At 44.5% G+C, this 25,621-nt stretch overlaps 1 protein-coding gene across 2 annotated transcripts in view; it reads right to left on the bottom strand.

Moving 5' to 3' along the window:
• Positions 1 to 2,748: 2,748 nt before the first annotated feature.
• TRPM8 (transient receptor potential cation channel subfamily M member 8) overlaps positions 2,749 to 25,621 on the bottom strand; it is an 88,824-nt gene continuing 65,951 nt past the window's right edge. The window contains exons 22-26 of one of the 2 annotated variants that reach the window (XM_070269495.1): positions 21,995 to 22,185; positions 13,804 to 13,903; positions 12,725 to 12,758; positions 8,322 to 8,413; positions 2,749 to 5,674 (exon numbers count right to left, since the gene is read on the bottom strand). In XM_070269495.1, coding sequence (XP_070125596.1) covers positions 8,363 to 8,413; positions 12,725 to 12,758; positions 13,804 to 13,903; positions 21,995 to 22,185 — 376 coding nt within the window. In that variant the 3' untranslated portion in view covers positions 2,749 to 5,674; positions 8,322 to 8,362. The remainder of the gene's footprint in view (positions 5,675 to 8,321; positions 8,414 to 12,724; positions 12,759 to 13,803; positions 13,904 to 21,994; positions 22,186 to 25,621) is intronic. The other variant, XR_011439535.1, reaches the window with a different exon arrangement.

The following is a 25,621-nucleotide window of genomic DNA, read 5'->3' as shown; positions in this document are numbered from 1 at the left end:
GCGACTTCCCGGCCAGGACGCCCAACCAGGAATGGGGTCCAAGTGCGCCCGGGTGCTGATCCTCCAGTGCGAGGAGGCTAGATGGGGGCCTGGCCAGGGCCTCTGGTCTCCAGAAGTCCTCAGCTAGCACCCAGGTGACCCACAGATGCTTCTGTTTTCTACACGTGCCGTGAGGAGGAAGAGTCAGGAAGCTCTCACAGGATGGAGCTGCCCTGGGAGTGGAGGATCAAGGCAGGCTTTCCAGGGGGGAGGATTGTCGAATTGGACCTTGACAGTAGGGTAAGAGCTCACCAGCAAGAAAGGTGGAAGAGACTTTGGACAAAGGAAGAGCTGAGAGTGGTAACAATAAAAACAGCATTCACAGGGTTGGTCTGGTCGCATCGTGGTTAAGTCCACGCACTCCTCTTTGTCAGCCCAGGGTTCACAGGTTCGGATCCCGGGGACAGACATACACATCACTCATCAATCAATGCTGTGGCAGCATCCCACATGCAAAGTGGGGTAAGATTGGCACAGATGTTAGCTCAACAACAATCTTCCTCACCAAAAAAAAAAAAAAAAAAAGACAACATTCACTGAACAGTTATGAAATGCCACAGCAAATCAAGGCACAGAGAGTTTAAGCAACCTTCCCAAAGTCACACAGCCAGCAAACAGTGAAGCTGGGATTCACACCAGGCAAATTTGTCCTGTAGTTCCAGACTATGGCACTATGCCACCTCTTATTAGAAAAGCATTGAGGCATAAAAGTGGGGTGAGGGGGGGAAGAGGGGAAAAAAATCCAGAAGGAAGGGAGGACAATATGAGCAGCGTGGTTTTCTTGGGACTTGGAACGCTGGGCAGTCAGTGATGAGAAACGGGCGGGGAGGAGGACACAGCATCCAGCTTGGGCCAGGAGGGCCACACGGGCAGTTGGCATGGAGTGTGTGCCAGGCAGCTGTTTCCGGAGTTTTGGAACTAGACAGAGAGGTCGCACCATGTGTCTGCAGATGTGGGTAAGGGCCAGGCTATCCATGTTGCAAACTCCATATTAGGGAGTTGGGCAGGACTTAGCAAATAGGGAGCCATTGATTCTCATGGGCAGGCGATGGTGGGCTCCATCTTGAGCTTCGAGAAGATAACTCAGAACAGTGTCAAGAATCAAGAGGAGAGGTGAGAGCTTCGATGGAAACGTGTTGGAAGGATACTGCTATCACCCAGCGTGGCGGGAGGCTGGCGGGGCTCACGGGCATGGCGTAGTCCATGGGCTAGAAGATCACGTGATTGCTTCATGGTTTGTATATTTCTTTCCTGACAATTTGCACCATCTCAGGAGGGGGTCCCAAGAAGAGCACACTGCTCTCCCCTTAACACGCCCCTCCTAGCCCGCCCTTTTTGCTGTCCCCCCTTCTCAATGAATCCTCCTTAATCTTGCCCCAGCGACTCCAAATGCCTCAGCCCTGCCTGTGCACAGCATCTTTAGCTCCTTGGGCCCTGCTCTCTAGCCCACGGGGCTTCTCAGGGCATTTCTGCCAACAGATATTGGAGTGGTCTCCTTGAGAGGAAGTCCGGGGAAGCCAATTTCCTCCACCTGTCGCACAAGCAGGTGCTTCTCGAATCCTTCCGCCCCGGGGATTTCTGTAGTCTGCGTCCCACTGCCCTTGCACCTGCTTCTGCCTTGGGCGTACGGCCTCTTAGGGTCAGTGTCCTGTGTCTTAAATCAACCTCGTCTCCTCTAATAGGTTGTAACAGAGGCCTCCTATTCCTGTCATTTATTTTGAGCCATCCTCATTCCCCAAGAAGGGCCCACAGTGGACGTTTAATTACAACACATTGCATTTAAAAGAGAATGAGGGAACTATCTCCTTGTCAAACAGGACTTCTGTAGGGGGAAAAAAACTGATTTGACAGAATTGATGTTATAAATGTGTCCGTGCAGCCCCAGAGCCCCAGCTGGGTCCTAAGCTAACTGTAGTTCAGAATGTCCACTCCGGTCTGACCAATGAGTGGGGCCAGCCACCAAAGGCTGCTTTCCCCCAGCCATTTCCACCTTCAGGAGAACAAAGGCCCGTCCAATCGTGCCTGGGTTGAGAGGTTGGGGAGGGCGTTGGGATGCTTGTCTCCGAAATCCAGCTCGGGCTCAGCCTGGGGCCTCACTTCGGAGCTTTCCTTTTTGAGGCAGAGGCTGCAGGCAGCGGCTGTCTCCGTGGCAACCACACAGTTTAGTCCCACGAGGACCAAAAGCAGCCGAGTGAGGGAAGCCACACTTTCCCAATTCTCCCTGGGACAAATGTGGCTTTTGGATGACCCTGCCTTCAGCAAGGAAACCATGTCCCAGGCTGGGCCTGAGGCTCCACCATCACGTGGGTTTGTGGACAATGGACATCCACCTTGGCCTCAAGACCCTGGGCACCTGTTTGTGGGCCCACAGGAGACCCCTGTCACCTCAGAAACAGCTAGGTGTATCTGAGGGGTGGTCACATATAGGAGTGGCTCTGAGTCAGTGAAGCTGGGGGCCCTTAGGAGACAGACGGCTACAGGCCTAACTGTGGGGACCAAAAGGTGGCTGGGCGAATCTGGTCATGCTGGCAAGAACCAGAACCACAGGGCACATCCTTTGACTACCATTCAAGCAGAATGTTCTAGTCATCTGCAAGAGAAGTCAGCTCATGTAACTTGGGGACCCAATCTCTATAGAAATGAATCTGACTGAATTAAGGAATTTTCTTTTTTCACTCCCAATAGAATGACGAAAGCAACACAGGACAGTTCCTCCTCATTATTTAATTGGTGGACACACTCATTGGAACCAAGTTGCATGATCATCAGGGGTTGTGTGCAGGGACACAGGACACACTTGGTACCCTACACAAAGACAACACGTTCATTAGAGGTACATTCAATCCAGGCGCTATTTTCCTGAGCGACACCTAAAATAAGGACTCAGCACACACAAAAATCACACAGAGTAACCATACAAACACATCGATCAGACATGCTGAGCTGAAAACACCAAACAATTCCCTCTCTAATACAAGCAAACTCTGAGCAGGGTTCAAGTGCTCAGCTTTTAGTGTCATTTCTTTTAATGTTGATACTGATGTACACACAGACCTATCTCCTTAACAAAAACACGCTCAGTGGAAGTATGAATATACTGACAAACACATTCAAGGGGATCAGCCAATAGTAATGCTAAATTTTGTCTTCTGGGAGATTTTCTCTCTTTTTTTGGCATTTCTTTTTTTTATTATTTTATTGAGGTCGTATTGGCTTATAACATTGCATAAGTTTCAGGTTACATTATTATATTTCAGTTTCCGTACAGACTGTATCATGTTCACCACTAATAGTCTAGTTTTTATTCATCACCACACATATGTGTCCCTTTACCCCCACCCCTTTCCCCTCTGGTAACCACTAATCTGTTCTCCTTCTCCATGTTTGTTTTTCTTCCACATATGAGTGAAATCACACAGTGTCTTTCTCCACTTGACTTATTTTGCTTAACATAATATCTTCAAGGTCCATCCACGTTGTCCCAAAAGGCATGATTTTGTCTTTTTTCTGACTCAGCAGTATTCCATTGTATATATATACCACATCTTCTTTATCCAATCATCTGTTGATGGGCGCTTGGGTTGCTTCCACGTCCTTGGTTGTTGTGAATCATGCTATGATGAGGTTTTCAATTTTATTTACTAATTTTCTTCAAATTCACTACTTAAATCGAGGGTAAGAGGTTGGGACTGTTTTTTCTCCCTGCACCATCTTACGTACAATGCCATAGACTTCCATTTTTCCAGTCAACATGGAGATGACATAAGCCTCTTCTTAGTGGTCTCAGGAAAGGCAGATATCCTAGTTGCCACAGTGAAATGAAAGCGAGATTCCCTCATGGAGAAATTCTGAAAATTCCATTCACTGACAAATTTTGTCATGTAAAATTTCTCCCATCGACTTTCAGCATCCAAAATCACAACGGATCAACCCCATTGAATAAGATTCCCTTTTAGGCCATTAATGAGATTTAAGTAAAAAGACACCTTCTATTTGTGTTCGTTCCCTGCAAACGTTATGAATGTTATGAGTAGTCATTTTAACTACTGCCCAGACAAAATGAAAAAAAACCTTTTTTTGGTTCATGCCTTTGTAATTTTTCTAATCAGATGATCTTTTAATAGTTTCCTTCTAAGATTTCCTTCTTCAGCCACTGAGTCTACAGTCTATTCAAGGCTGAAATAACTATTTATGGATATTTAGATTGCCTTATATACTTCCAGCACATCTCTTTTGGGCAAAGTTCCACTACTTCCAGAGAAAACTGAGACTAGAGTGTTCAACAAGATAGCCTCTCCAATTCTATACCAACGCCTTCACCATCTATTATATTTAAATAAGTATATTGGCTTCTTCCTAAACTAAGGATTAAATATAATATTTTATTTTAATAGTTCTAGGTTCATGTATGGCATATCCTATACTCAAGTTAATAATTCCTATTTGCTATACACTTACGAGAAACCCTTGTAAATGATTTGACGATCAATACATATTCCTCGGAACCTAGCCATGGGAAATTTTCCCAAATGTAGAAAAAGATTCATGCACAAAGATGCTCACTCCACTGGCCAACTGGAAACAGTCTTCAGTGACCAACATTACAGAAATCACTAGAGGTTGAATATTACACAATTATTAATATAACGTTTAAGAAGACCATGAATATAAAGAAAACGTCTTTGGTTAAATATTAAGTGAAAAAGCTTATGTAAAATTCTCTATGTGGTATGATGACACTAGGTAAAATTTTAAAAGAGAAATAAAACATGCATAGAAAAAAACAGACTTGGAAAAACATCCAGAAATGTTAAGAGTGATTACCTTCAGGTAGTGGGACTATTTATATTCATTCTACTTTTCTGGGTAGTCTAAATTTTCTAGAATATTCATGAATTACTTTTAATCAGAAAATCATAAATATGAGGAGCACCCAATGAGAACAAAATCAGTGGTGCCTCTCAGGTTTCCATTTATTGGTGGTGATTTTTCACATGGTTAAGGATGGGGTACTTCTTTCAGTTGGAGTTCCTGGTGAATGTTGAGAGGGAAAGATGCTATGATAGCCTTTGATAGATAAAAAGCATAAAGAGAAATGAAAGTAATTTCTCCTGAAAGGAGCAGAGTCCTCTTGCTCCAGCATGTTTTAGAGTTTGATCTGATTTGGGAAACTTAACAATATGCCAAATAATTAGTCACATAATACAAAACTTTAGAAAATAGTGGAGAATCAACTGAAGATAAACAAAATAACGCTACCGCAGGGAAGCACGACCAGGTTCTCATTCCTAGGAGACATGTTACATCATAGGCGTGGGTCAAAAGTCAGAAAAGCGAAGGAAAAACGAGGACGCAGGAACACACTTTAAAATGATCAACAGCAAGAACTAGTCACAGAGACTCAAAGTAATAGGGCCACTTGCAGGGGAAGCCCGTCGTAGGAGATGTTCTTCTTGTCTGTCCATCCTCACGTGTGAAATCAATCACACGTTTTATTCTCAGATTTGAGCACGCTAGAGTGATTAAAACCATCTGCTGTGTACCCAGGGCCTGACCAATCTCAGTTAGGGCAATAAGAAAATTGTTGCTCAGTCAGCATTCCTTGAATCTTTCTCCCTTAGATATCTGAGATGACCTGTGAAAACAGAGAAAGAACACTGTGTTAAGAATTGATTTCCCACTCCCATTCTCAGGATACGATCGGCTTCAAAATACATTGGTGATACACTGGGCATGGGTCCAAATACACCACCAAAAACTGAGAGATTTTCTTTTGCTGTTGAACTGGCTACAAGACCATTTGTTCTCTTAAAGATGTGAGTTCTGACCAGCTTGCCAGTGTGAATGGAACGACTACAGTTGAATGGTCAAGGCTCAACTCATTCAGCCTAGGTTAGGACCCGGAAAGTTTCTGAGGACTTTATCTGCTGAGTGGCTTCCATGTAAATAAAAGAGTGAGCTGATAATAAAGTTAAGAGCTGCAATAATTTATAGAAATAGTTTTATGATGACACCCAAAGGAACTTCAAATTCTTTCACTGATCTAGAATTTAAGTGCAGCATATACAAGAATCAATGGACTATTATGTAGGGATTGAACAATTTCCAGTGACCTTACTTCCCCTATGGTCCTTAGGGAAGGTGTCCACTCCTAAGTATAAAGGCATGAAAAACAAATGGCTTTACTCTCATCCTGGTTCTTATTTCCTTTCCACCTTAGCGTGGGAGAAAGAAAAATGTCTGTACAATTGTCTATTGATTTCAGCCCAAGTTACTGGATCAAAGGCTAATGCAGGGATGGAGAGCTCAGGAGGGCAAAGAGATAAAGGCTTGCCTCAGAGTGTTGGCTCCCTGCCTTACCTCCACTGGTGCCAGTTCACTCCCATCTGGGGTGTCATCCTCTTCCCCTGGCCCTACCGCAAGGAAAGATTACCTTCACCCCACTAGATAAAGAAGTATCAAGGAACAACCAGAAGAATGATGTTTTAGCAGCATATAGCTGGTTACCTATAAAATTTCACTTACAGAGAACTTCTCAAGGCTATGCCAGCCAGGCAACACCAAAAAGAAGAAAGTGGATGTTACACTCAGAAGAAGAAATAATACAAAAAAAAAAAAATTGGGCATGCCAAGTTCATTGCGTCTAAAGATATCAGTGGTTAAGAATTTACGGGGCACCTGTCTTCTCAAAGCTCTTCCTCTCAGCCTCTTTCTTTCACGGACAGCCCACAGAGAAATAATGTAAGGCCCTTCTCTCAATGCAAGTTCATTCATCAATTAATTAGCTCACCATATATTCGTAAAAAGTTCAGCTTAAGCAAAGGGCAAGTTGGTAAGAAGCCAGTCTGTCTGCTCATTTTACTCACAGTCAACACATTTGAAAGAGAACAAGAGACGAGGAGATTAGAGCTCAGAAAGGCAGATGTGCGCATCTCATTTTGAATCTTTTCTATTATTACACCTTTGTGACTTTTCAAAATCCTTTCAATTGTTTTATCTCTCCCTGATTGTTTTTTCTCTATTTCAGCTCACCAATTAAACAAAATGGCAAATGTTTCAAAACTCAAATTATAATTTATTGTAAGGTATAATATTGTTTTCATTAAATACTACTATGAAAGAATTGAAATACATTCTTCCTAAATATGTGGAGGTTTATTCTCTTGAGCAACTACGGAGCTATGCTCGTCTTTCAGATTATATAAAATATGCATCAATATTGCTCAAACAACGTCCTCCATAGAAGAGGGCTTTTTAATATGATTAATAATTGTCAGAACCCAAGGAAAAGTACCAAGTGACCAGAAATATTGAAAGGAAGCTGATGCAACACAATTACCCCTATAACACAGTCACTCGGTGAAGAGAAGTTCTGCAGTGTGAGTATCTACAGCATAGGCAGTAATCCGTGTCTGAGCCTCAGCACAGATCCCAACACAGTTCTGCCAGCACTTAGTAGCAAGAGAGGAAGGAAGGGAGGGAAGGGGGAAGGAAGGAAGGAAGGAAGGAAGGAAGGGAGGGAGGGAAGAGGAAAGGAAGGAAGGAAGGAAGGAAGAAATGAAGTCTTAATTGCAATTCGCTTTCTCAAAAAACCCTAGTCACATGGAATGCCCGTTGCTGGTTTTTCCTAGCTCCACGTGTCCCTAACAACACTTTTAACATTTGGTTTCAGAATTGGGACAAGTAATGGGACACAATTAAAGCAAATGGGAAGATCATGGTGCAAAGTCTTGGGTTCTATTCTGCTGGTTAATTGAATTACATTTTTATTGTGCAAATGAGCTACTGCTAAAAACCTTGAATGCCTTACTAAAACATTTCTGGTAGTGAAAAGGTGATCAACATACATTTATATAGTCCATAGCAATAAACATAAATAATGTCTCATGAGAATGAAGTGCAGGTTTTAGGCACTGATCTGTAATGCTATCCATAATAGAGAGTTAAGTAAGAAAAACAATACCAAATCTTAGAACAATGTGACCTTGATTCCATTAATTCCAAAATAGCTGTAGAGTTTGCAGGTGCTTTTAAAAGATCCAAAGGGATACTTGGACCTTACTGCTAGCCTCCGGCCAGTGCAAAACTGGTGGGAAAAGTAACGTGAGGAAAGGCTCCACTGTTCCTCCCTATGTCCCCGTACTGTTTGAAGTTTTCACACAATGCGTTGTTTTCCAGTCTGATCAAGTGTGAAAATAAAAGAACTGAGAAAAATACCATGATTTTGGATTCATCTTAAAACATGTCAATTTTCAGGGCAAAAACTCATTAAAATGATTTACCTTCTATGATGAGATTTTCCTCCATCAGCATCCGTAAAGTTTTATTTGATTTTATTAGCAATCTCTTTCAGAAGACCCTTGAGATCATTCAGCTTGGAAAGGGGGAAAAAAAGAGAATTGACCTTAAGATCAATTTTCCAACTTTAAATTTTAAATTATCACTCCATGACTTTTTATTGGTCTTAAGATCAATTTTCCAACTTTAAATTTTAAACTATTACTCCATGACTTTTCCATTACTCTATGACTTTTAAATTATTACTTTATGAAACAGACATATATATTAAACAGCAAGTGTAAGACACGCCTGGAATAGGGCAGAATGAGTGATATGCTCTTTCAGACCCTGCCCACTGCCTACTTTCTGAAATCATATCACTAGCACATAATCATTAGCACCAATTGGTATTGGTTTTACTCAAAGGCAAGTCCCTAGGGTTCCTACCTAGAAATGACAGATTTTAACGACACAGAGAAATAATATATAGAAACAATAATGTTATCTGTAATGAATACTAATAAAATAAGATTCCAATGAAGTTTTGCTTTGATAAAAGTATAATACTAAGACAATTAAAATGATACAATACTCATAAATCAAGTTTTTGCAAATAAAGTGGCTGCCCTCAGAACAAAGCAGTATAAAGAGTAAAACAATTTAAGTAAAAGGCAAAATAAAATTATTTTGGATAATGCATATTTCACAAGTTTATTACACCAGATGCACGAAGCTCATTTTAAATGACATGCCACATTGGTACCCTTGATAAAAGCTACGCAATGCCATTTCCATACAGTTGATTTCTAACTTGCTACGTCACTTACTCAGGCAAAACTCCATGTTTAACTTGGGCTTATTTCCAGTCATAACCTCTTCATTTAACTTTTTTTAAAAAAGAACAAAAAGAAGCCATAAGGACGAATGGCTGCCCCAAATAAAGAAGGCATGTGAGATCCCTACTTACAGACTTAAGGTCAATTGTGAATAACTTTGCTTTCTGGTATAATGAGATGGAGAAATTTCTTATTCACTAGAGGAGCTTTTGGGAAAGGCCTGTATTTGTTGACAGTAAAATGATTGAATGAGCTGTTTGAAGTGGGATGGCAGACTCCGAGAGCTCGCTCAAGAAACAGTGATGACTCCTAAACTTCCCTGTGGATAGAAAGGAGAGGCTTTCCTGTTGCTCAGAAGAGGAGCGATAGAGGGTGGAGGAGGGACTAAGAAGGAGAGGGAGGGGCAGGGGAGCAGGAGGAGAAGGGGCTGGGGTCAGGAAAGAAGCGGGGGCAGAGAGGTCTGAAATCACACGGGCGACAGCTGGCCGACGGCTCCATGCTGCACAGTTTGAGGCTTCCCCAGCATCCACCCCAATTCTACCCAAACCTACCACATGCCTGGTATAGGTGGGCTTCTTGTGGGAACTGGCATAGGGGCTGAGCTCCACAGCCAGGGGGATGCACAGGGTATCAAACCTGCAAACACTTCTCTGAGGTCCCCGAGACCCTTGGCTTTCACATGCGTGTGAACAGCCTTCAATTATGATTTCAATTATAGGGGACTCCCTCAGCCCCCACCTCCCACAACCCCAATGCTTAGGCCCCCTGTCCCCACTGACCGTGTCGCCCTGCCCAAACCCCACTGATTGGGCGGTCTCCCTGGCCCCTGGGAGTTGGGCCAGCTGGTGCAGTGCCCTGGTTCTGCCAATGACCTCTGACCTAGGCGTTACAGGTGTCCAGAGGGCTGAGGCTCCTGCCCTGTCGCTCCCTGCCCCTCCCACGCTTGCTGCCGGCCTGTCCATCCTCTGTGTGCCCCAGAGGAAGGAGAGCATCAAGGCGTAGCTTTCAGAATCTCCAGCCCATCTCCTAGGCTGACTTTCCATGAGCTCCTTCCAAAGTCACGCCAAGCGGAGCCACAAGTAAAACAACACAGCAAAACAAACAAAAACTGGACAAGCCCCTGGCACCTCTATTCCTTGAACCAAACTATTTAAGCCCCTCTTATGTGGCCACGCTGATTGCTCAGAGGGCTCTTGGAAGGGAGGATGCCAGATAAGTCCCTCTTGAGCTAAAACACCCAAAATCGAGCCTAAAGAGGCAGTAAGTTCTCGCACAGGATGACCCGGCCTCCCTACTCGACGTTCCCGGTTCATGCGGCCCCTCCGTAGCTGCCTCAAACATTCCCTGATTCTCTGGACTCAGGGCCATCAGACAGTGGCTGGCCCTGCCCCCAGCTAATGTAGACTCGGGCAATCTGGAATGCAGGCTGGATGCTGCACACAACATCCTTACTGCCATCCAGTCCTACCTAATTCAGCTTGAAAATGCTCCTACACCCAAACCATTTAGCAAAGGACCCAACCATGAAATTCGGGGGCCATGCTGCGCTTCGAAGGCACTGAACCCAACGCCTGGCACATGGCAGGGGCTCAGTAAATACTATTGCCATGTGGCCTAGCCACAGATGCAGCCAGCAATATATTGAAATATAAATATATGACATGGGAAAAGTGAATAGTCACATAAGGTTTTATATATACATTATTTATTACATATTCTATATGTCTAATATAAATAATCTTAGAATCCAATCCCTTATTCTTATTTTCATACATTCTGTTCAATATTCTTTCAATTTTCTCATCTTTAAAACTTTCCAGCACTTTTCTTTCCCCTCTCCACTGATTATAGCCATGATCCACACCCTAGCGTGATCGTTCATGCAGATACTCAACTCCAATAACGTAGGAGTCTTCCCAGCCCCTCAGTGAAAAATAGCAAGAGTACATCAGAATGAGAGCAGCTATAACAGGATAGACTCTTCCGTGATGGGCGTCTCCAAAGATGGCTGCCACCCGTTCCTTTCTCCCTGTACACGTGTGCCACTCCCACATCACAGGTGGGTTACTCCTCCCCCACCTCAGTCTGGGCTGGCCTGGGACTGCTTTGATCAATAGACCGGTAGAAGTGACATTGTGACAGGTCCAGGCTTAGCCCTCCAGAGCACTGGCAGTTTCTCCTTCCTCGCTCTTGGAAGCCAGCCGCTACGTAGGAAGGGGGACTGGCTCGAGACCACCAGGCTGTGACAAGCCCAAGCCACATGGACAAGACATCAGGTGGGAGAGAAAAGGCACTTTGCCAGATCCTGGACTCACCACCAGCTGAATCCAGCCCAGTAAACCCACCCGAGAAAACAGGAAGCTGAAGAACTATCCAGCTGAACCCGTCCCAAACTCTGATCCCCAAAACAAGGGGAAAGTAAAATGATTGTTGGAAGCCACTAAAGTGTAGGGTCGTTTGCTGTGCAGCGATAGGTAACTAAAGCGAACTGTGACTAAAATATTCGATTGTCAGTGCAGAATGGACCATCACACTCAGTAGTTGACGCCCGTGTATAAAGCCAGAAGTTCCAGGGGAAGGAAAGGAGAGGAAGACTGGGATGGAAGAGAAGAGCCCCTCTGGAGGGTGGGAGAGGCAGAATGGCATGAGGCATGGACCCACCAGAGCTCAGGAGAGGAGGCCCATGAAAACACGGCCTCGGTTTTCCAAAATGCTGATGGTAAATACATAAATAAGTCAATAGGAAATTGTGAACTGGATAAATTCTCACATTGGAGCTCCATGAGGGGCACCTTTTGTTCATTTATTCATTCAACAAACATTCATTGAGACCCTCCCGTAGGGTGAAGTACTGGGTGCTGGAGATTCTGCCACACTAGACAGGTGTCGTCTGGCTGTTAAATCTCATAGTGCTGGGAGGGAAGATGAACGCCATCGTCCAGGATGCCATTCTCAAAATACCATGATGAAATAGCAGATATTGTCTCCTCTTCACATTCTAACAGGGATCCAGCACTTATGAATCGATTCTAATTTCTGCTAAATCTAATCATGATTTCTGGCTTCCCAGCTCAGGCTGGAGGTGAATACATTCTTCCTGTGCCTGATGCTCAAATGTGTATTCAGGTATTTGCAATGCCCTTCAAATTGGTTACAAATTAGAGTGGCATCAAAGACCAGCATAGAGGCTCGCAGGCTCCCACATTGCTCTTCTGAGCCTCGCTAATGTTCCCTGTAATTGTAAGCATCTTCCACCTGCCTCTACAGCCGAGCGAAAGAGAAGAGGGGTCCTGTGCTAGACAGAAACAGAAAAGACTCTAGAGTTCGCGGAAACAGGATTTCAGCACTATTCCCCACATGGGCTGGGAGCATCCGAGAAGCATTCCCTTCCAGCACCCAGACCTTACGCACTGGATGAAGAAAGCTGAATGTGGAACAGGGTCACACCTATGTTTTTGTTAATAATTAAATTTTTTTCTTTTCAGACCGTGATCACTGGCCTCTCAGTGACAGCTCAAAGATAATAGAGATAAAAACATATATTTCCCAAACTATAAAGAGAAGTATACCTTGGTATCCAGCTGCCTAAATCGATGCCTCATTCTTCGAGGAAGTTAGAAATAGAGAGCGAACAAGAGACAGAGAGAGAGAGATTGAGAAAAATCTATGAGACTCCATTTTACAGTCTTTTAAAGGATGAAATACAGATCACTTTCATTTTCAGCTAAACATCAGCTGCATTTATCTTTTTGACTTTCTTCCTAATACCCAAAGCAGAATTCGCTTTCTCCCCAGTTAGAGATGGAGCCTTTATTTGATGGGGTGGTGGGAGATGACCTGTAAGGTCCCTCCCTTCCAAACTCAAAATCTCAGAGTCTAGGAATGGAGAAGAGCTTAGGGCGTCTGCCTTGTTACTCAAGGAGAGAGAGCACGCCATGCGTCCTGTGCAGCCCAATAGCTGTGTTAAACCTAACAAACAGATTAGTTGTGCTTATATTTACTCTTTTTTTGCTAGAGTGAATTTCAAGATGTGTTGGGAGCTCTGACTGTTACCCAGAGTAACTTCACATTAAGAAGGTCACATTCTGAGAGACCCTGCATAATCCATTCTTTGTGCACCATCCATGGATTTAGTCACATATCTAGCTGTATGGGATGTTTATTAAAACTCCATGCAATTCATAAACAACGTTCAGGACTTCTCAGCCTGTAACAGATCAACCAAACGGTTTTACCATCTTCTAACCTCTCTATATCTTCATCACAGAGATACACATGGGACCCCTGCAGGATGATGCCAGTTGCCCATGATCTGTGGGTTTTCCAAATCCACCTCTGCAGCCACGGCAGAGGGACCTACACACTTGTTACGTGTTTCCTGCCCTGCCCTGCAGACTCCAAATACCTCTTTCTTTCCCAGGACCTTAAAGGACAATAAGGATGGTAGATGGGTGGCTTTGCCCTTCTCAAAAGGCTGACTCACGCTTACATGTTTGTCATCTTCAGTTCCCTAGGTAATATCTTTTTGGCACTATTGCTCTCTGCTGAAAATTCTCCTTACAGAGTTTGCTCAGATACGCTGCCTATGTTCTGCCAGCTTACGTATACAAGGGGAGCCTTGCAAAGCAGAAAGGAACGACTGACATACTCCTCTGACGTGTCGTTGGCTTTTGTGTTGATCTTGACAAGGTAATTTTCTTTCATGACACCCTCCCATGCCAGAGTCTCGTTGTCTTCATTTTTGAAACCTTGAATAATGAGACAAAGAAAAACATTCAAATCATCTCATTTGTCCCCTAGCTCCTCAGTCAACTCCTGCTAGGCATTTTCTGATACTCTGGAACCAGGAGAACTCGATTCGTCCAGCACAGGCTGATCTGACTAACGTTACTTACTAGCGACAGCAGCAGAGTGACATCGTATCAGTGAATTTCTCGGTAACATTGAGGAATTGCAGCTGCCTGCGCCAAACAGGAATGCAATCGTTATTCCAAACAGAGATTGATCTAGAGCCTGTCTGTGTGTTCTGGAACTTAGCAGAATCATTTCACTAATGAATTTGGTTCTTACAGCTCATACACGCACCTCTTCCATTTTGATGACATGAAAACGCTAAACCGATCATTCACTTGGCTGATCACTGATGGACTGCCTACTCTCAACCCTGGGCTAGGAACTTTGAAGGAGAGGAAAATAAGCACCAGACATCATTCCCACCCTTCTGAAACATGCGATCTGGGTGTGGACCTCAAGGAAAATTCTTACATCTAGTCTTCTCCTTTTACCTAAGGCAGGGCACGCTGTAAAATTGGACTGGGACACCTTCCAGTAAGATTCTTAGTTCCATTTCTTACCATGCCTGGGCCTTTCAGATGGTGAGCAAACAAAAGAACAGATCAACATGAGGCCTGTGTTTCAGGTGCTAGTGCAATGGACAGCAATCCTCCATATGACTTCATGGGGGAAAGAAAGCACGTATGTTCGTGCAGGTGGGCACCTGGAACCAATTTATCTAGTTTCATTTTTAAATTATCTTTTAAAATTGTTCATCAACATGTTAGAGTTTAGGAACAATTACAAGATCTCCCTGGATTTCAAAAGAATTCATTGGGACTCAAAGACAGAGCCATACGCTAGTGACAGGACTGAAGCAAATCCCACACGGCAAATACGGGTTTATTTTTAATTGGTGATTATTCACTTTAGAAAATAATTCCTAAAGGAACTTCTTTCCAACGTATTTTTCCCAGCAAAGTGGTTTCCAACATCTTTTCCTCAAACTAAAATGTGTGTAGAAGTGTGATAAGAGTACTTAAAATCAACACAGAAAGGATACAGATGGCTGAAGAGCAAGAATGACAAACGACCAAGAAAAAATGGCTGACCTCTGTAGCAGTCAAGAACGTGCCGGTTGAAAAGATAACATAGCTTCTTCACCAATCAAATTGGAAAATTAGCAGAATCTATAGTAATGACTACACCCTGGGTTGGCAAAGATGTGGATAACCAGGCTTCCCAGGTACTGGGGAAAACCTGCAAATTGTTACAGCCTTGGGGGATGGGGAATGAGAAGGGGGAGGAGGGGGTGGCAGCCAATGTCAAAAGACTTAAATGTGTACATACCCATAATCTAGAAATCGCTCTTCTAGAAATAACTCAAAGGAAAAACATCACTGATATGCTCAAAACGAATGCACGCAACTGTTTATCATAGTGTTATATAATAACACAAAAGTAGAAACAAGCTACATATTTGACAATAAGGGATTGGTTAAATTAATTATGGTACATTGATGTGGTGGAATATTCTACAGTTAAAAACTGCCATGTAGATTACTATTTATGGCTATGGGAAATGGTCACAGTGTGTTATTATTAAATGGATAAATTAGATTATGAATGTGTATGCACAGAGCAATCAAATTATTATACACTCATACAAGAATAATAGAATAAATACCAGTACGTTAACGATATTTATCTCTGGATGGTGGGTTATATATGCCTTTGCTCTTTATTTGTGCTTTTCTATATTTTTCAAATGTTCTGTTAATGAATATGGATACATTTTTAATCATGAAAAATTAAAAATTTGTAAAAATGCAATTACTGGGTAGCATACTTTTTATGATTTGAAGATGTCATCCAAAAAGTACCAAAAGCGGAAGTTTGGATTCTACCTTTTCTGAAAGTTATTTGAAAAATCTTGCATTTTTCTCCAAAAAGGGGCAATTTCAAGCTTAAATTTCATGTCTTCCCCATCATCGGAGGCCAATGCAAAGTAAATTTAGGAAATGAATTAGCGTGAGAGGCTCTGGCAAGCACAGAGAGCTCTGGTTTCTGGAATTAGAGATCGCCAAGGAGAAACAAATGAGCGGGCGGTGACCAGGCGTGCCCGGAAGTCTCGAGTGAGGGACATGGGCTCGTGACTCCCTCTCTCCCGTCATTACTGCATGCTGGGTGGAGAAGATCCTGCCCTGTGCTCTCTCATTTCCCTCTACTGCTTGGTTCCTTCCTGAGAATAAGAACTGCTTGACAAGGGGAAATAGCAACACCTTCACATTCTCCACTTGTAAGATCATCACTCTCCCAGGGTCCATGGGAGAGATGGATCCAAACCAAGACCATTCATTTCTGACCTATCTGTTTGCTTGCTCGCGCTGAAGCTCCTGTCCATTTGCTGGCCAAATTGGGGGATTTCTTTCCATTTTTATGTTCATATGATGCTTAATCATTAAATAAATTTTGGGGGGATATAATCCCAAATCTGGAGGACTGGTTTGTCCCTACTTCTATCCTGAGTTTCCTGTTCCACGGATCCTGGACGGAGCATAATGTATCTCTGGAGAGTGGACCCTCATCCCACATGGCCCCTCCAGCCATCCATCCCCAACCGGAATCTGGCCAGTGACGGGGAATTCACTGCCTCACACAACTAGTCGTTTTTTTCCAGATAGCACTAATTGTCAGACATTGTTTTTAATTTATACTGAGTCAAAATCTTCCTTTCTGCAACTTTTATCCATTATTTGTTTTTCTTTGGAAACATTCAGGAAAAAATATAAAACTTGTTGCCAGAGCCTCTAGTAGGCAATTCGTTTTCTAAATTTGCTTTGCATTTGCCTCCAAATCTGAAGGCACCAGTTGTGCCCTGAGCCTTCCTCCCAGGTCCTATAGACACTCGTCCACAACACGGCTTCAAGACAGCCAGAGACAGTGCTGGGACACATCATTCCGTGCCTCGGGTCTTTGGTTGTGGTCTTTGAGCACAGTCAAATTCCAGACCTCAACTTCCAATTCCCCTCTCTGCTATAAAGAATTTTTATTCTTTCAGTTAGAAATGACTCACTTTGTCTTCCAAGGCAAAATGATGGGGAGAAAGACAGCAACGTATCCAAATTGTCAAAACACCTTTCTTATTAAGAAAGGCAATTACACATGTGTGATAGCTAATGACATCCCCAAAGTGCCATTTAATGTCTTGAAATAATGCTATTAAAAGAGTTGACTATGACAATTCTTTCAACTGTGACATGAGTTGGGGGGCGTTGGTACACCGACATTCTGAAAACCAGACTTGAGGGGATCAGAGCTCCAGGGACATCACAGAAGTATTATGACCCATATTGAAGGTCACGTTCACGAGCATCTTGTCTCCACTTCTATGTAGTTAAGGAATCCTACAAAAAATGATGGTTCTTGGCAAGTTAGATTTCTCTTAATTACCAGTGATTATCATGTCTAGGTTAGTAAAATTCATATTTTTACTTTCTGAACCATCAAAATATTTGGGATACACTAAAAGGACAGGAAGGACTGGCCCAATATGGACCACAAACCCAATGATGGCAGTCGGTGACCATTTTATCAGGTTCAGTGAAGAAAAGACCCGAGAGCAACACATAAGCACACACCCAGCAGCCACTGGGAGACACAACACCTGTGAATAGTAGGAACAAGGCACAAACAAAGAAGAAAATGTCTAACTTACCAATATGGAGACAAGAACAACCTAAACATATTCCTTTAACTTTTTGTACTGGATTCTCCCTTAGCTTATCCTCTCCTCAAATTGCCCTCAACACCCATTTTTTTTTCCCCCTTTAACAGAGACTTTTCCTTTTTCCCAGTAGTGGTCCAGTGCTGGGGGACACAGCTCAAGACTCTGCTCCACCCGCTAAACCCTAAACTGACAGCTCTTCTACAAGGCACGAGAATGAGCGTCAGGATTTGAGAGAATCCCTTGGTGTGGCGATCTGAGGATTTCCAAAACAGGCCCCCGGAGTTTCTTGGTTCACTTCTGCCTTGAAGGAAACAAGTTCAATCTGCAAAGGGACATTGTGATGTGGGCTTCATGATGTATGTCCTCGTTTCTCACACTATCATGTCTTCTGCCTACGTTTTGTCCTCCTGTGATCTAGGATGGTTCATTGGGACATGATGGGCTGGCAGCAGGAGGCAGAGGGACTGTGTGGAGCTTCATCTGGCTGTGGGATGCAGCCCACGGTCTTTCATTAGTCCCTTTTCAGCCCTCGACCCTGTGGACCCCTCTCTCTTCTCATCTGACCTCTATAACTTCCGCCTCTCTCTGACCACTCCTCGCTCTGTGGCCGCCTCCCAACCTCTGCCCCTTTGCCTGGCTAACTCCAACTCATCCTCTGGGGCTCAGCTTAAAGGCCCACTTCCTCCAGGAAGTCTGCCCCGACTCACTCTAGTCCGGGGTTTAAGCGTGCACGGTGCGGCTATCACGGCGCCTGCACATTCTCTAAACTAGCCCTTCCTGCACTTCTCGACTAAGGCTTTTTCATTTTCCTCCTGGATTATGAGCCCTGTTTAAAGGCTAAGATGGCTTCTATCTTATTTAGCGCTGTATCCACAGTGCCTGGCTGCCACATGGTGGACACGGCACACTGTACTTGCTGAATTAATGCTCCCAGGCCCCCTTCCTTCCCCATATGGCAGGCTCCCCATGACGCTAACTGCCTTGTCTCAGGTCTGGCTCCACACCAGGCGGTGACCCACGAGCCCAGCCCCCATGTGCCTTTGTTCATAGCTGTATCCCCATAAGGGCTTTACAGTGTTTCTTTTCTACGTGCTGATCTAGGGTCTGGCCCTTTCATGCGTCGCTCTTCTTGTGTACACACAGTGTCCCTCCGCCCCGACACTCATTCTGTTTTTAAACCCAGATCTGCAGTAAATGTGGGGTGGGTTCTACAAAGCTCTTCCAATGGGGACCGTGGCAGGAAGTGAGGGGGGTGGGCTCCTTGCTTTTGGACTTTATAAGAATTCAGTGACTTTCCTTTCTCACTTTTATCCTCCTATTTAGACACTTTACGAGAATTTTTTCACTGCTTCTCGGTGGCAGTCTAGAATAGAAGTGATAAGACGTATTGAAGAAGTCAACCCATTTCTATCCCAAATTGCTAAAGTTCACTTTCTGGAACCAAGTTTGTGCATTTCTATAACATCCACATCGATCACAGAAAAGGTTTTTTTCAAGGAAGGAAAACCTAGAATGTATTCAAATGATTTGTGAAAGTGTATCAATTTTAGAAGAATGGAAAAGGAAAATCAGGTAAGCGCTGAGAAAGATGAAAAAGCTATTTCTTAAAGATCTGTGCTCACCTGCCCAGGCTTGATGAGGATCAAGAAAGACACAGCAAATAGTGTCACGTATGTACATGGGGTCAGCCTACATACTGAGCGTTTCCCAATGGTGCATGCAGTCTTAGCTGTAATAGTGTAAAAAATTTTATTTTAAGCTGTTCAAGGCATCAAAGATGACTTTGGACTGCTCAGAACTATCTGGCTAGAGAAATGTTTTCACTTCTAGTGTGTCAAATCTAGGTTGAATGTGGCAGGTGAGTTATGAGAGGTAAGCCCCTATCCGCACGTCTCCAGCAGCATGGCTCGTTGCAGCTGTGAATGACGGGGTCAGGAGGACTGTGAGAAGCTCGCCTTCTTCTGACAGGCCAGCGTTGGGGTGGGGCAGGCCGTCTCACGGTATCAGCTCCTCCAGCCTGCTCTGGGGAAACCTGGTGTGGCAGATGGCAAAACAGGGCCACAGATTCCCCCCCACCCCGCAGGCAGGCTGTCCTCCCATTGAGAAATGGGGCCTCATTCTCACCTCCCTGGATGTGGGTGGGCCTCTGACTTGCTCTAACCAATAGAAAGCGGCAGAAGAGACGTCATCTGATTTTCTGAGTCAAGACCTCAGAGGTTGCACAGCAACTGCTTTTTGTGGGAACCCAGCCTCCCTGTGTGGGAGCCTGAGCTGGGGGACACTGAGGCTTCCCTTTGACAGCCCAGTCAACCCCACACATGTGGGTGCATGTGGACATCAGGACCATTCAGCCCATGGCCCACCTGCCACGTGCAGGACGCCACGAGGAACATAGACCAGCCACCAGCCGCGCCTTGAGCAAGGACCATGGGATCACAAGCAAATAAGTGCTGGTTACTTCAGGCAACCAGGTTTGGGGTGTTTGTTACACACTAATATATAATGGATCTGCTTAGGGACCTAATGTGGCCCTTCTTCACTTTTTCCTTAAGAAAGAGACTGAGAATGGAAATCCCACAGCTACCCAAGCTGGGTCCAACCTGAGTCACTAACTCTACATTCCTTGTCAGGACACGGGGCCATTTTATGACTTTTGTGGGCCCTGGTAGGGTGACCAGCGGCCCCAGAACTGACAGGATACATGACATGCAATTTTACAATCGGGACAGTCCCTGGCAAACTGGTCACCCTAACTGGATGTCCAAGAAGCAGGACCTTCAGTACTAAGAAGGGGACATCCCGGGCATACCAGGACAAGTTGGCCACCCTGGGGCCTGGGCACCTTTGCCATCATGGGCCCCTTCCTGGATAAAGGAAATATTCAAAATATTTTGTGACTGGGTTGGTATTAAAGACAGTTCTCCTGATTTTTAAAAGAAATTAAAAGATTTTCATGGACCCTGGGTGCTGGCGCTGTGCCTGATGGAGAAGTTGCCTTTGCAGTGGCTCCCCGACCCCACCCCGGAGATGGATCTCCTGGCTTAAATTTGAGGTTAGAGGGCAGGGTGAAGGGGCCACTGGTGCCCTTTCTATCTTTTCCTTTGTGTCGAAACATGCAGATGAGTAAAAATAGGCCTATTCCTCCTTTTGTGCTGAATTTGGTTGAAACGCTTCTGTGGGCTAGGAAGACTTGTCGGGCTTAGTGGCTCCAGGATCAGATGTTAAGAAAACCTAGCCTGACCCAGCAAAGAGAGATGGATGTGTGCTCCCTGTAGTCAAAGGAGACGTTGGCCCTGGGTGGGACTGAGAATCCAACGGTGAGAGACTCTGGCTCCCAGAGCAGGGTCAGGAGACGATGCCCGCCCAGAGTTGTCAGGGCTGAGAAGGCAGATGACCACACAAGAGCAAGAACAAACTGACCTGCGGACACATTGACTCCTGCCTTCCAGAAGGAAGTGGGTCCCCATCAGGGAGAGTCTGCGTTGACCAGACTCCTGGAAACCACAGGCTCACCGGGAGCAGCCACCAGAGAAAGCATTGCCAAGTGTTGAGGGTGTGGGTGGAGGTGCCCACCATGGACCCACTGAAGGACCCACCAAGCACCCATACGCTAAAGGCTCAGTTTTAAACATGTGCCAGGGCAGAAAGCACGGAGCCAGCCTCGAACAGTACCTCTTTCTAAAAAGGACTTCCTGCTCCTTCTCTTCCTTCCTCACTGTGCTCCAACCCACAGAGGGCCCCTAACACAGCTGGTGAGTGGGACAGAGGGAGTAAGAAAGAGAGGGAAAGCCAACAGCCCACGCTTCTTGACAACTCTGCCAGCTGGGAGAGTATAAGGTGGGGGTCTCCCCTCTGAAGGCTGGTTAACGGGCAGGTTAATATACTGGACTATAAGTTCTAGTTCCTAAACTGAAACTGTTTTACCAAGTTAAGTTATTGTAAGATTTTCTATTTCCCGAACAATCAAAAAAGTCATAAGCCCTTCTGGAGTCAAAGCTCATGTTTCCCAGAGAATAAATTCATAGAAGCAACAGAGAGCAAAAGCAAAGTCATGTTTTGACAACATCCCCTGACTGGTACTTGTTCAACATACTGTTTATATTATTATTGTGTCTGTCCAAAAGTTAGTCTCCCAAAATAAGGCTATCCCGGCAGATCCACAACACTGTCTTAATCTGCTCTTCCTCTTGAGTAATCCATTGGCTGGCCTGATGCCTGATCTGATGTGAGCAGTGAAATAACCGAATAATTCCCGCCCGTTGAGATAGGGACCAGGCATGCTTCCCTGAAATTAATCACTGCATTGATCCCAAGCACAAACGGACAAGCCACTCACAGCAGGCGGAAGACTCCACGTCTTTCTCCTTGCAGCAGCACTTGAAGAACTTCTTCACCACCCTGTAGAAGTAAGCGAAGACGACGAAAGGGAAGGGGATGTTGAGGCGGCTGCAGTACTCGTGGACCAGGAAGTACCTCTGGAACTTCCAGACCTGGTCGTTGTTCTCCTGAACCATGCCCACCGTGTAGCTGGAGGAGAGGAGAGAAGGTCCAGCCTTAGCTTTCCACAGGCCTCATCACTTAATTGCCAAATACGGTAATATTGCTATCAAGTGATCGCTCGGAGAACTTAAGTCCAGATGGGAGAGCAGAATCCATACTAGTGCTGGCCCGGAAGAACTCAGCACCAGGCGCTCTTCCATTCATGCTGGGCCAAGACTGTGTCTGGCTTTTGTTTTTTTTTCCCAAGCACCAAAAAAATGTCCAATGAACTTTAAAATGATTTTTGTTTCAAGATCTTCCAAGGAGTGTCTTTGTTCGTTAGTCTGTTATTGTGTTAGATGCAAAGAGGCCCGAGATGTCAACTCTCTTAGAAATCGCTTGCCTCTCAAACATCGTTTATGGGAGTTTAATTGTAGACAGTCTGGAAAAGCTATTAATATTTATCAGGAGCCTTACAAATGTTCATCCCTTTGATCCAGCGACTCTACTTCTGGAAGTTTAACCTATGACTAAGGAGATACTGAGAAAGGAAAATATATGAATGGATAGACACACACGGCTGTTTGCAAAAGCGCTGTAAGGACAGCTGTCCCCACCTTCCACCCAACAGACTGGAACAATGAAGATGTCCGATGCTGAGACAATGTATCACGTGTTACGGTGAATCAATAGGATTACACTACACAGCCATTAAGAATTATGGGGGCTGGCCCCATGGCCAAGTGGTTAAGTTCACGCGCTCCACTGCGGGCGGCCCAGTGTTTCGTTGGTTCGAACCCTGGGCTCGGACATGGCACTGCTCATCGAGCCACGCTGAGGTGGCGTCCCGCATGCCACAACTAGAAGGACCCACAATGAAGAATATACAACTACATACCGGGGGGCTTTGGGGAGAAGAAGGAAAAAAAATTTTTTAAAAATCTAAAAAAAAAGAAAATTATGTTGGTGACTAACGTCTATACTCTGGGAAAATGCTTATCATATATGTTAAGTGAAAATAACTAGGCTCACACTTGCGCTAACAACATAATCTCCGCCAAGTAAACCACAACTCACAGGGAGCAGTAGACCCCTCGTGAATGATGGTCATCTCGGGCATCACATCATGGATGCTCTTTGTTCTCTTTCTGTTTGCTTTCTGAACATGGTGCCATGAGCATGAATTACTTACAGAATTAGAAAAATGTCTATTTATTGGGAAAATTTCTGACTATACCACTGATTTCTCAGTTTCAAGGTAAACCAAGACTATAAAATAGCTAACACTTATTATATACCAGTACTTATACTGGTACTGGTATATACTGGGAAGCTCAACCATCCAAGATACTTTTATTGCTAACATCAATAGTACTGTTCTAAGTAGCCTACTTAGATTGATGACAATTAATCTAACAACCCTCTGTAGGATGTAAGTCCTATTTTCATCTATGATTACCAGATCAGGAAACTGAGGCACAGCAAGAGTAGGTACATAGTCTGAGTCACCCAACTAGGAAATGAAGAAGGAAGATTTGCACTCTGCCATCCAACCCAGCATCTATTTGCTTTGCAAAAACACCATGCCACCCCACAGAGGGGAGCATGAAATGTTTTGAGCTACGCTCTATTTCAAAAGGATTTGGTTGGACTACTTAGTAAAAGATAACAGTGAAGCATTTTACTACTTGGGAAGCTCAACCATCCAAGATACTTTTATTGCTAACATCAATAGAGAGCCACAGACGCAGCATGAACTATTTGAATTCTCCTATAAGCAAATCCTTAGGGGGAGGCATCCAGTTCTTCAAATTCTGGGTGAAAACTTCAGACCAAACCTGAACGAAGTGATAAGGCAGAGAAACCAGATACGTTTGTTGCAAGACCTCATTCTTGACCCTCAGCACATGACAATCCAAGACTAAATATCTTCAGCCACGAGAAGATCACACACACAAGGAAAACACAAACCTAATCAGATAATGGTTATGGCTTTGCTTATAAACTTGGCTCTGCTTATCTTGGAGTTTACTGATGAATTGGACACCTCCGAGGTCTACACCAGGTCCTGGGTTTGTGCAGGACAAGCTTCTGCAGCAAGTGCCTCTTCCACAGGGCGTGGTCTTTAAAGGGAAGGGAATTAATGTTTATTGAACAACAACCATATGTCAGCTCCTATGCTAAACATGTAAAATGGTTATTTGACTGATTCTCACGTCAACCCTACGTGGTAGATTTGTTAGATGAAAGACAGTGGTTGTGATGTATGAAGTGCAGCAAACCGAATCCAGCAGTTAGCCTGGCGTTCCTTCCAAATGTAGGTCAGGGTGCTTGGAGGCTAACATCATTATCCACCCTCGCTAGTCTCTGCTGGTTCTGTGTCTGCAAAGGGTATTGCAGGCTTCGGCCACTGCAGTAAGAGAGGGCGACGGACATGCCCCAATTAATGGAGTCCAGGCTAAGCACTTGCCAGAAATCAGTTTACTACTTTGTGCCAGAACAAGAATCACCATTCAAATTATTGTCCCTAGGAGCATCTTAAAATTTTCTCTATGCTGTCAAAAATGGATTTTATTGACTGCTCCTTCCATGCCTAAAACTCAACACACCAACACAAAGAAGCAACAGCATCCATTTTAATGCAGTGAATGTTGTACTCTGAGGTTTTGTCCAAAAGGAATTAATAACTCCTAGTGAAGCAAGGAATATTGATGATGCTTAGAGCAGAGGAAGGTGTTCTTTCTGGCAGGTGGACCTCCCACCCTCCCTTGGGAGCTCAAAGTGGAACTGTGGCTGAGAAGGGTCCAAGTGGAAAGAGATTTGCATCTTGGCTTAACTGGTCACTCAGAGGCAGTAAGAACATCTCATATCTTCTGGGTCATCTTGGAAAATGATGGGCAAATTGCAACCTGGGGTCCAAATCCAGCCCCCCACTTGTTTTGTAGGGCCCGTGAGCAAAGAATGGTTTTTATAAAGCAGGAAGTGGGGATGGGGGCATCTGGCCCAAGCAAAGACCCTAGCTGGCCCCTACAGAAAAAGTTGCCAATCCATGATCTACAATATATTTAGGCCAGCGCCCACAAAACCAAGCTTTGCATTTGCGTCATTCTCTATTCTGAAGAACTCTGCCTGGGATCGCTGTTTTACTTGTTCTTCAGGACAACCCGGTTGGCTGCAAGGAGCCTCCTGTTGGAATCTCTGCTTCCTCTGCACCTCAGGGCCCAGGTGGATCCAGCAAGCAGTGTTCCTTTCCTGGGCAAACAGCAAAAACCCTTATCCACATCCCAGGTGGAGTGGGTGAGATAGCCGATTACGGGGCATCAACACCCAAAAGCCATCATGCATTAATAATGCATTTCTGGGGTTGGCCATGCTGAGGTTTATTTACTGAGGTCCACTTTCCCATATGGCAGCAGCTTCCAAACTGTTCTTTTTCTCTCAACTCTGTTCCAGACTCAGACAAAGAGACACAAGCGTTTCCCAG

Source organism: Equus caballus, chromosome 6 (genome assembly GCF_041296265.1).
Source record: "Equus caballus isolate H_3958 breed thoroughbred chromosome 6, TB-T2T, whole genome shotgun sequence".
NCBI classification, from domain to species: Eukaryota; Metazoa; Chordata; class Mammalia; order Perissodactyla; family Equidae; genus Equus; species Equus caballus.
The sequence above is the reverse complement of the archived record's forward strand: the minus strand, read 5'-3'. Positions and strand labels throughout refer to the sequence as shown.